The 12,150-nt window shown below is 42.2% G+C and overlaps 1 protein-coding gene across 1 annotated transcript; it reads left to right on the top strand.

Moving 5' to 3' along the window:
- The first annotated feature begins 370 nt into the window (after positions 1-370).
- On the top strand, positions 371-9,322 carry LOC131228215 (uncharacterized). The gene is made up of 5 exons (XM_058224107.1): positions 371-704; positions 1,023-1,124; positions 5,558-5,661; positions 6,099-6,228; positions 8,848-9,322. Exons 1-5 carry the CDS (start codon positions 477-479, stop codon positions 9,049-9,051), a joined length of 768 nt encoding a protein of 255 aa, XP_058080090.1. The 5' UTR covers positions 371-476; the 3' UTR covers positions 9,052-9,322.
- Positions 9,323-12,150: the final 2,828 nt, after the last annotated feature.

Raw genomic sequence — 12,150 nt, 5'->3', positions numbered from 1 at the left:
AGCCCACTATCTACAAGTCACCATCCCAAGATCAGATTGTTTGACCAATCGTACCCTCTGATTCATGACACTTTTTTTGTGGAAATAGGACCGTTGGATATTTTTCACTTTGAACCGTCTAATAATGTGTACCAATCCGATAGTCCAATAATAAAATAAGCTTGATATTTGCCTCATTATACATCTACACAGGGCACCATATAATTTGGACTGTTCGATTTTTATATGCCACGTGTGCAATTTTAAAGTCATTTCTATGTGCCTGTGTATCATCAGTCACTCCGGCAGAGTATGAAAGTTTTTCGGGGGAGAACAAAAGTGGTGCGGAACAGAGCAACATCCCAAATCTCTGTCAGACCATCGACTCCCCTTCTCTCTACCGCCCGCTGCTATTTTACGCCAGAAGGCGTTTTCTCCAAAACCCACACCCAAAATCTGAGAGAGAGAGAGAGAGAGAGAGAGAGAGAGAGAGAGAGATGGCGGATCTGAGAAATACGAAGTCAGGGTATAGAAAGAACAAAGGAAAAAGGGCAGTGAAGGAAAAGAAGGCGCCTCGACGGGGATTGGGAATAGCTCGGCTTGAGACGATGAGGCTTCTTGAACAGAAGAATTCAATGGAAGAGATGGAAGCAAGCAGATTTCCTTTTCTCAGCTCTTTTATTCCTTTCTTCTCCTCCTTTCATCTGACTCCTCCTTTTCTTGAGGTTTGACTTACTTTTCAGATGATTTTTTTATTTTTATTTATTTTTTTATGAATGGGCCCACATGGCTGCACGGTCAGATGATCTTGGCTGTCCATCTTTAAGGTCTCACCAAGGATGCACCATTCTATATAAATCATGCCACTTGATGATCCTGACCACATCTGATCTTTGACATCCGAATGGACGGATGACATCCTCTGTGGCGTCCACCCAGTTTTGGGTCCACCAGACGGATGGTTAGGATCATTTGGTCATGCACATGTGGGTCCCATGCAGCTTGTTATGTGTTTGTTGTCGATGCTGCTGCTGCTGCTGCAGGTGGATTCAGCTCGTTTAGCGTTTGAGGAGCTTGCTTGGAACAGAAGCATCGGGCAATGGCAGTTATTTGATACTTGTCCTCACACTCTCAACTCCTTGAAAGTACGTATACGTATGTGTCTTCACGTATGTCTGTTTCTATGCATTTAAGGTTAGGAACGTGAAAGTTACTCTGGTAGAGTGTGATGGTTGATACACAGGCGGTTAGAAATGGCCGAGAAACTGCGTATGTGGAATACAAGTAATAAAAAGTAAACCATTCAATATCATGAACTAAAGATTAGTTTTATTGGGAAATGCGACTATTAGAATGCTGGGCATTTATTGGACAAATAAAAATGAAAAAGATCCAGTGGCTTTATTTCAAAAAATAATCATCCAAAAATCAGATGTTAGGATTATTCAGACAATCTGGACTTTGGAGTGTAACTTACCAACAGCTGGTACTGCATTTTAATTGGTTCAATTTTAGTTAATGCATTCCGTGTGTACCATTTCTGAGTACCTGCGTATCAAGCATCATACTACAGCCAGAGTATCAAATATCTCTCCTTAATTAATTAAAACGGATAGTATGAATAGTACTTTAATGGGGATGCAACAATCTCTATATCCCTCAGTTCTGTGGGGCCACCGTGGTGTCTGTGTCTTATCCATTCTGACCGTCCGTTTCTCCAGCTTATTCTCAAAACAATGAGAATGGAACCGTTTAATCAGCTCGTTTTTGGAAATGAGCCCAAAACTGAGGTAGAGATAAACTTAAGTAGGTCAGACCCAAGAAAGACTGAGGATGGAAATTCCCACTTGAAACATTCTTGGGGCCCACCGTAATGTTTTAGCCATCCAAACCCTTGATAATGTGATTCCCGACTTGATTAAGGGAACGGATAGCCTAATCCAAAACTTTTGCGGCGGCCAAGAAGGTTTCAATTGTGTGCGTTCAATCACCATGGTTTCTTATAGTATGGCCCACTAATTTTGCCTGCTTTTTGAGATAATTTCCCAGCATGAGTTGGCGCAAATGATGGACGGAGTGGATATAGTACAAATATTAAGGTGGGCCCATGGACGTTATGGTAATCTGCAAGTGGAATCCGTTTTAATAACCTACATATGCGGAGGTCTACACGAGTTGAACCGAGTCGAGTTGTGCCAAGCTCGACTTGGCTTGGCCTCTAGCTGACTCTAGTTTGAACTCGGCTTGGCTTGGTCCTCAAGCTTGACTGGCCAGGTCAGCTTGGGCCAGTTCGAGCTAAGATCGAGCCTGTGCGGTATTTTCATAAACACATGGAGTGCACTTTCAATTTCTTACTATATGTAAAACAATAGCAGCAGTTTACATGTATTTCATCAAACGCCTTATAGGCAATATTAAAATCAAGAAAAAAAAAAAAGGTATTTGTTTTATATAAATACCTTCCTTGCCACCGGCCGACACTTCGTTGAGTCATTTTATCAAACACTTGGTGAGCAACATTAATATCAAAGTAATCGAGTCATCGAACTGGTTCGATCTGAGTTAGATTCGAGTCGAGTCGAGCTCAGGCAAGCTCAAACTGGGTTCAAAATTTTTTCAAGCTCAAAAAATCAGCTTGACTTAGCTTAAACTCAGTTTCAAACCAAGTTGAATTGAGCTTTTTCAAGTTGAGTCGAGCGAACTAACCGAGCTGACTCAGTTCACGTATAGCCCTCTACGTCTGTATTCCTATTTGAACCTGCATGCATATACATGCAGGTGAGGTGGGTTAGTGCATGTTATGTATGTGTCTGGGCACTAGCTCATGGCTCAATGGTAGACCATGTACGTTTCAACACAGAGGTGGCTGTCAACGGGCCGAGCCTGGGTAGGTCTTGGTCCGAATTTTGAATTATTTTGGGCCAGCTTGTCGGGCCAACCCTATTTAAAATTTCAATTTTCAGGCCCGAGCCCAGCCCATTGACACCTCTGGTGGCTTGTGGGGAGCGGATTAGCTGTTACCTAGGCAATGCTTTAGTGGGTGTTACTGTAACCGTGTGGGGCCAACCTTTATATATTTATTGTATATCCACACCATCCATCTGTTTTTAAATCTCATTTTAGAACTTGATCCCAAACCTTGAGAAGATCCAAATGTCAAGTGGACCATACCATCAGAAACAATGATGAATGACTATTAAAAACTTGTTGAAAGTTTTGGATCAAGCTGATCTTCGTATTTTCCCTTCATCCATCTAGGTTTTCTTTATATTATCAACAGGTTGGATGGCAAATAAACAATGTACTAAAACCTCATGATGGGACTTTGGAATTTTTAATGGTGAGGTACTCAATCACCAATCGGTTCCTTGGTATGGTCTACCTAAGATTTGAATCTGCTTAATTTCTGGGACCACATCCTAAAATGGCCTGGAGAAACAGATTGATGGCGTGGATATACAACCAATCATCAAGGTGGGCCCCGCGGTAGGAGAAACACGTAATCGGCTCACTGGCGTGTGTGGGTGTGAGTGTGTGTAAATTTTTTTTTTTTTAAAATGTCATGTATATGTCGACATGCATGCATGTGCGGATCTGGACGTAAGAAGTCAGCATGCATGTATCTGTCGGTCAAGACTCCAATGTTAGTTTTGAACCATTAAAAAAAAGAAAAGAAAAAAAGTAGTAACTCGTCCTCCGTACATGCGGCACTGATGTACAGCTATCCAGAATAACACTGATTAATCAATCCTAACTATCCAACTAAAGGCTATGAACTGGATGGGCAAGAGTAAAATAGCGAGTGGTCCAAATACGAAGGGAAATTCAGATGGTCATGATTATATTTTCAGCCGATTTTTCTGTGATACTCCACCAACAGTATATTAACGGTTTGGATGGTCTGGTTTGCCTTGTAACAATGCCATATGCATATTTGTAGAGTCCGTACCAATTCTTAAACGGTGCGAAACCAACAGAATCTAGCCTGTGATCTCATCTAGAAAACCACGAAAAGAGATTGACTTCTCTGTTCGTAACGAATAAGGAACTTCCCTACACCGCACTGATCTGGTGGATATGGGAGCTATGGATGGTTTATCCAAGACATTGATGTGTTTTCCCCCATCATGGATGTACCATTCCCTCAAAATCTCTCAAACTGGAAGATCTCAGCCATTGAATCTTTGGTTTTTTCTCCATTAAATGTAGTTTGTTGGTACAATTTTTCATAAGCATATATTGCAAGCCAAAAATAGAAGGGAAAGAGTTGACAGTTGAAGATATATTTTTAAATAAGGTCAATCCATGATGGGTCCCGTCAGATCAATGGCTTGGATTGAACAATCATGGGTCCCAGATGGACAAGATCCTTGCAAAATAGGGGGAGAAAATTCGAACGTGTTTACGTGCAAAACGGGACAGAACCAAAGAAGTTCTAGATAGAAAAAAAGGTAAGAAAAAGAAGGCCTTTACAGTCGAATAAAATGGTTTTTCATAGGAAGAGGGCTTTGTAATCTTTCTCAAAGATCTCAGAGGATCAAAAGCTTTTAGGGTTTGGTTTAAATGCTTGAATGCTTTCTTTAGAGACCGTACCAAGCTGCTTCGATCTCTGTTGGAAGCAAGCTGGGGGCCACACCATGAAGATCACCTGCCATGAAAATCCGGCCATCCAACATTAGGTGGACCACACCTGCACTTTGAGTTAGACCATCAGCGCGCAGTTCATTGATATCATCATCGTTGTGGTCCACCCCATAAGTGGACCAGCTTGATTGTTTTGGTGCGACCCACCTTTCGCATAGCATGGATGGTCTAAACAAGTGACACGTAGGCAGGCAAGAGACGGTTGGTTATGGAGGTTCACATGCAGTTTAGGAATTGATATTGACACTTTCCTTGTTTGATAGATATGCCTCTTGCGTTGTGCAACCCAATAGTAAAAAAGCAGCGTGAGGTTACAGAGCTTTGGTAGTCCCACAAACGCGTGTGCAATAAACCTCATGTACACGCCACATATGTGCCAGCATGGCACTAGAGTCCCGAGATCCAATCCACTCATTATAACGGTACCAATACATTGATGCCTAGCACAAAATCAGATTGACGATCCAGTGGTCAGGTGGGCCACAATTAGCAAAACAAATGTAGGGCTCTGAACAACTTGGCTGAAGTTTTCTAATCCATCCATCTGTTTCAGATATGGGGGCCCACATGCTGAGTAGACTAGATTTGTTTTTTCTGGGAAAATATGTAAAGGGTCAGACCAACCTGATTGATGGACTGGACCTCTCACCTATGTGCCATGCTGGCACGTGTGTGGCGTGTGCTACTTATTTATACACTACTGCCTGTGTGGGCCGCTGTATTGTGTATATTCCATCCTAACCGTAGATTACATGGTCCCCATTACGATGATGAGATGCCCCAGAAAAGTAGGCCTATCTGGTAATTAGGTGGGCCACACAAGTGATGGCCCACGTGATGGTTGGATCCAGGGCTACCATCGTAGAATAGGCTTCTTGTATAAGACGTGTAGAGGAGCCATTCTAAAGATATCCTAACACTTTTGTGGTTGCAGAAGAGAAGGCTGGAAATTCATAGTACATCGAGAGATCTCAGCCTCACATCTATGGCTGGAGAGATGAACGTTGGCGATGGTACCGCTGATTTCGCCGCTGCACCGTAAACTCAGCACACCTACATTATTTCCGATGATTTTTATAGAGAAATGCTACTTTTATCAAGTACAGTCCCCACCATGCATGTGTAAAATTGTTATGGTGATCCTGACCGTTGTTTTGGTGGGCCAACATGTGGATGAACCATCTACTCTCAGAAACTAGAATTATTGGATCAGGTGATTTTTGTTGATTGTAGATGGTCAGCTCAACAAGTGTCGATCGTCCCTTTGCAGCTAATGATCAATGGCTAAGACTATCCAAATTTGCTGATTTTTGAGCTACGTCACATCCAAACATGTTGACCTTGTAAATCAACGGTCCCATAACCTACGGTGAAGATACATCCTTACACGCTTGATGGAATTGCGTGGACCGTGCTTCAAGGTAGCATCTCTCTCTAGTATTTTCCATTTACTACATGACGTACAGCAATATCAGGAAATTCGGGAGTAACCAAGGAGAAGATTCGGAATGGGACCGCACGTTTCTTGATCTGAGTTTGTCAACCGTCCATCGTAGAAACGAGAGCGAAAGGAAGCTTTTCAAAGGAAGCATGGGCTACGTTCAGGTAACCTCATCTACGAGCTCAAACACACTTTTTTAAGGTCACGAGTACATGGCTGATGATCATACGATTAGTGAATCCAAATCGTCCATTTGTCAGGTTCTAATCATAACTGCTAAGGTAGAAAGACCACACGAGCAGTCAATTCTAGCAACCTGGATGTCTGATATATGGCCAAACCAACGGTGAAATGAACGGGAACATGACCCACATTCAAAGAGAGACTCATTCGATCATCCAATTGTTTTGTGGGCCATTCATGTTAGTGCCCACCTTATGGATGGTACCGATTCACCGAATATCCAGCAACTTGGGTGTAAGTGAGCCGCGATGAACCAAGACAGGGCTGGCGAGTGAACCCATTACTTTGAAGTTTGTCGGAGAGTCAGGACGCCTTTGGCGTACTTAGCCACCGTGTATATACAAACGGGGTCCATAGTAAACCGATCCATACCGTTGATATGATGAACCCCAATGTGGATGGACCATTCTATAAACATCCCCTCGACGTAACGGTCGAATCTCGGATCCGTCGCCTGAACATAATTCACGGACAAAAATACAGTAACAGACCCATTGAATAGGAACATGCGGCATATTGGATAGTAGGATCTTCCAGTCGGGGTGAATTCTCTCCACGTGGCCCTTCCACTGCCGAATACACTATATCAACGTTCTGGATCAACTGATAACCTGCACTCTTGTACGGACTGGGGCCTAGGGACACTATATACATAGATCCTATGGTTTCCTTGTTCGTGATAGTGGATTATCCGCTCTCTCTCTCCCTCCTCTCGTTGGAGAGCGGATTAGGTGAGACCCCGGCCCCACAAAAGACGGTGCGACCCTTACCGTGCGGCCCACCTTGATGCATGTATAATGTATCCACGGCGTCCATCCGTTTTTTCACTCTGCTTATGGTATTATTCAAAAAGTGAAACATATATAATTATCAGGTGGACCATACCATAAGAAACTGCGATGATTGACTGCCCTACCATTAAAAAATTCTTAGGGCTCACCTTAATGTTTCTGTAGTTTTTATTTTCCATCCAATCTTTTTACGAGGTCAAGTAAGCCTGTATCAAGGGAGGGGAGGGGGGTTATTAGCTTTTGTGTCCCATTAATAGTCAATCAACACTTTTTCCTATGGTATGGTCCACCTGATAATTTTATCTGTTTCATTTTTCGGATTATGTCATAAAATAATCTGGAAAAACGGATGGATGGCGTGGATAGCCCCATGGTAAGGGCCGCACCGCCTTGCGTGAGGCCAGGGTCTCACCTAAGCCGCTTTCTTTTCGTTGTGCGAGTCTAAGTTAAACGTGCAAAACAGCTCTATATCTAATACATTTCTCCACGCCATTACCGAACACGTGGCACACATGGTCTTGATCCAACCGTTCACTTGATTGGTTGAGTAGTCAGTTAACGGGCCTTAGTCCCAAAAGAACACCGTTTGGACTTAGGTGAGAGGTGAGCTCATATGGTACCGGTGCCAATACAAGTCGTGGGTCCAACGTCATCTGTGCATCCGATCCACTCCCTCCATTAGATGCACCTTCTATCCTACATCATGTAGCAAAAAATTAACCTAAAAGAAACCTGGGTGGGCCACACCAAAAGGAGCAACTGGGAGCGGAAGACCAACCATTAAACCATTTCCCACTGTTTGTGGAGCCCACATATTGCGTATGTGTAATCTTATCCACTCATTAGACGTGACTCACTAGGATAAAGGTACAAACCAAAAACCAGATCATTCCAAATCCCAGGTGGGTCACACCACGTGAATTTCTTAGGATGATTTTACATTGTCCCTGAGTGGTGTCCCACCTAAGTTTTGGATCTGCATGTTTATGGGGATTCTTCCGTAATAAGTGGGAGAACACGACAAATGGGGTGGATCGGATGTACAGTTGACATGGGGCCCACAACAGCCCTGTAGCACCTCAAGTTGTGGGGCCCACCTTGATGGGTATTTGAGATCCACTCCGTCCATCAGTTGTTCTTCCTCATGTTCACCACACATAACAAGAATCAGTGGATCCCAAAATAAAAAACACCACACCAGGGGAATAACATAAATCACATTTTAAAAAGTTCAATTTATTTAGTGTGGCTTACCTAAGCTTTCGATCAAGCTGATTTTTTGTAATTTTCTTCGTCCTGATGGTGCTCTCCGGATGAACCGTTTGGATGACATATGATCAACATGGTGGGCGGCCCAGGTAGACTTCTATGGTGGGCCTCTTACCTTACCGTTGCCGGTTGCATGGATGGTCCATTTGAATTTTGCATCGTCCTGATTTTGGGCTCTGACGAGAACTTTAATACTCTAGCAGAGTGGAATGGACCATACACAGGCACTTAGAAGGTACATAAAGAATGCATGCTTGGTATTCAGTTAATTCATGTTAAAATGTTAAAATCACGGGTCTTTATCATAAATCAATCATTAAAGATTATCTGATTATCTGACCATCGGACTAGCGGACATTGATTTGGACGGCCAAAAATGGAAAATATCCAATGGTCCAATGTCTAAAACAGCGTCTCTCTCTACCGTAGGTTTAAAAATCAGGTCATATACGTTTATTACAAGTACACGTGTGATGACAGGGAGAGACTTCGGCGGAATCGGCGGGAATGTCGAGGGCAGTGATGGAATTGGAACTGCTGAGAGATAAAGGGGAGGGCGGCAGCAGCAGTTGTGGTAGTACGATGGTATCTTCCCGTTATGGAGAGGAAGCCTCGTTCCTCGCTTCCAACGCCTCTTCTTTTTCTTCTCCTTCTCTGCAACTCACCCTCGGTCTCCCTTCTTGAAAGCTACTGCTCATCGAAACCTCTCTCTCTCTCTCTCTCTCTCTCTCTCTCTCTCTCTCAATGTCGTGAAAGAGGCACCTCTCATCCGTACACGTGGCACTCGTCTGGTGGATCGGGACTCCCAACATGCAGACGCTACCGTAGATGGGCCATGCTTCTGTATCACGCTACCTTAACCGTCGGATATGCATCATAGAAGGTCTTGATCTGACTCCTTGGCAACGTAATGCAATACAGAGATGTCTCCGGCATAACAGTGTCCTTTTTTGTAGGTTTTAATATGAAAAAATTAGCACTGTAGATGCTTATGTTTTTTTTGAACGGCTAAGCAGCTGAAAAAGTATGAGTATTTTCATCCTTACTGCGTTGTCCGTACAGGTAGAGATCTACGTGGATGGAAGGTAGCTAGTAAAAAATTGCCCGTACGGATTGCCTGCTTGTGGAGGCACGGTATTTCGTGTCTACCGCTTGTGTACCACACACGTGGCGCACGTGTATGATGATCTAAACCATACATGCTGTGGAATCACTCAGCTATAGATTGATAGTTAACCAAATTTTCTTTGATTAGGCTATCTTAGCCATCTAATTTGTGGATTTTATCGCTTATTAGGAACCGTTCATTTTTATGCCAGCCTCAGTGTATGTCGCCGGCCGTAGGCCCACGAGCTGAGTGGTATGATGATCGGAACTGTCCATGTTGTGAACTCTATGCTATATATGGACCACTACAATGTTCGATTATTACCATCACTTTCCCGAAATGAATTCGGGACAGTTGAATGAAAACTTTTAATGGCTGTCATTCAACTCTGGAAGTCAAAGGTCAGGATCACTAATGAATGTGGGATATGATAACATTCTTGTTAACTATCGAGAATATGGACGGTTCAGATCTTCGGACCATCTTAGTACGGGTCTTTGGGTGGCGACACGCTGGATCCTGGATGGCGTAGATCCCGTTGAAATTGTCATCACTCAACCCAGTGCACGTGGTGGGTTGATTTATCAATGTCAAACGTCCATTTAGTAGATCCCAATGTGGATGGCAAGTGACCGAAGATACACTTAGATGCAGATGATCCCATCCATCTGATCATTGGCCTACAAAGCAATGGTGGAAAATGAAAAGGTTAGCAGGTGACATTCAGCTGTGGAAAATGAAGAAAATTTATGGGATGAGTAATAGGTAGAAGTTTGAATTATGGGAGATTCACTACAGACAGACTAGATGGACAGTCCTGATTAATACATTAACTTGCCAAGCATATAGTCAAGAAAAATGAGCAAAAGTTGAATCCTAAAGGGCTTATCCCAAGTAGGCAGTTTAATAAAATAAAAAGTGAGTAGAAAAGAAAGAAATAGACTTGGGATTATTAGACATGTGTTGCATGTGTAGATTAAATTTTTTTAAATATATGATGCATGCGTTGTTTTATAATGCACAACAACATGGCACGTTCAAGTAATGAAAAAGATGTGTGATAATATAAGAGGTATTCATCTCATTAATTTTTATAAATAAAAGTATTAGACATAACATAAATAGTAATATATATTTTTTAATCTATATTATCTATTCAGTTTTCAGCTTATTTTAAAGTATGATATCAAAAATAGGCAAATCCAACTCTCACGTGAACTACAGTACAAGAAATAGTGGGGATTGATGGTAAACTTTTTAATGGCCATAGAAATTTTGGATCAAGCTAATATTTGTATTTTCCCTTTATCTAGATTTGCATGACTTATTAAAAAGTTAGATGGCAATTAAACATTACAATGGAGAATAGGAAGTTTTTAACTGTGGATGTTCAATCAACATTGTTTTCCTCTGTGGTCCACCTGTGATTTGGATCTGCCTTAATTTAATTTTTAGTTCATACCCTAGAATAAGCTAGCAAAATGGATGGATGGCATGGATAAAATGCATACATCATGGTGAGTCCACATAGCTTTGACACCAGCTAGTGGGCTGGTGTTGGGGTCACCAGCCAAACTATGTTTGTGAAATGGGACTACCCGTTCAGAATTAGGGCCGAAAGTCGAGTGGGTTCAACCCAATCAACCCATGACCGTTTTGACATTGGATTGGGCCCGAGCAAGATGTGTCAGGTTCAGTCTTAGGCGTGGGCTATACAAACACCAACCCGATAAAACTTGGGTCAAGCTTGGGTTGAGGTCTCGGGTTGCTCAACCCAAGCCAAACCTAGTGGATATATAAGTTATAAGTGCAGATTGTCTGTGTTGAAGGCTCAAGAAGTTCCAATGCCGTTGGGTTTCATTGGTCTACGTGATTTCCAATGACTCAAGCTAACAGGATACATTGGGTTTCTCTCCCAAATAAATTACTTGTTTATTTAGAAAAATAAAATAAAATTCTTTATGATAAATAACTACATATATAATTAATAAAATCATACGTACAAAAAAAATAAGACATGTTGAAAATATAATAGACTAGTGTAACAACAAAAATATTAGCATATATTAACCCGACCAACTCGGCTAAGCCCGCTTTGGTTAGGCTTAGGTTGAAAATTCTAACCTGAGATTCGTGTGGGTTGGGTTAGGAACGAGGTGTAGGAACCTTGGGTTGTGCTAAGGTTGAGCACCAACCCGCCCGACTTTCAGCCCTATTCGGAGCCAGGACTCTGAGGATATGTTAACACTGGTCACGTGAACTATAGTCCGTGGATCATTCAATTTTCACTGTTGGTTGCCCATATACCAAAATCACGTTGATAGGTTGATCGTAATCATCCATGTTGCAAGCCATCGGTCAGATGCCTAGGATGGTTTGATAACATTGATCATTGAGAACAATTGGCCATTCAAGGTGGGGTCCACCGTTTGGGTGGTTGGCATCAATGATCTGATTTTATTATTATTATTATTATTATTATTATTATTTTGTTATAGCAGTTTGAACCGTCCATTTTCAGGATACCAATAACATGCAATCTTAATCATCAAATTAATGTCGTTTTTGGTATGGTGATCAATACATGGTGCGCCAGACTTAATGGACGGTCCAGATGAAAGATTAAGTGGTGGATGTCTGAAATGCACATATAGGGAGATGAGCAGATGTGTCAT

This window comes from Magnolia sinica, chromosome 2, assembly GCF_029962835.1.
Source record: "Magnolia sinica isolate HGM2019 chromosome 2, MsV1, whole genome shotgun sequence".
NCBI lineage: Eukaryota > Viridiplantae > Streptophyta > Magnoliopsida > Magnoliales > Magnoliaceae > Magnolia > Magnolia sinica.
Note: the sequence above shows the minus strand (reverse complement) of the source record. Positions and strands in the feature narration are given on the sequence as shown.

Excerpts from the sequence above, each read along its gene's own strand:
- LOC131228215 (XM_058224107.1), top strand. The coding sequence starts at position 477 with ATGGCGGATCTGAGAAATACGAAGTCAGGGTATAGAAAGAACAAAGGA. Across the intron at positions 705-1,022 it reads TGACTCCTCCTTTTCTTGAG|GTGGATTCAGCTCGTTTAGC; the intron begins GTTTGACTTACT and ends CTGCTGCTGCAG. Across the intron at positions 5,662-6,098 it reads GCTGATTTCGCCGCTGCACC|GAAATTCGGGAGTAACCAAG; the intron begins GTAAACTCAGCA and ends CAGCAATATCAG.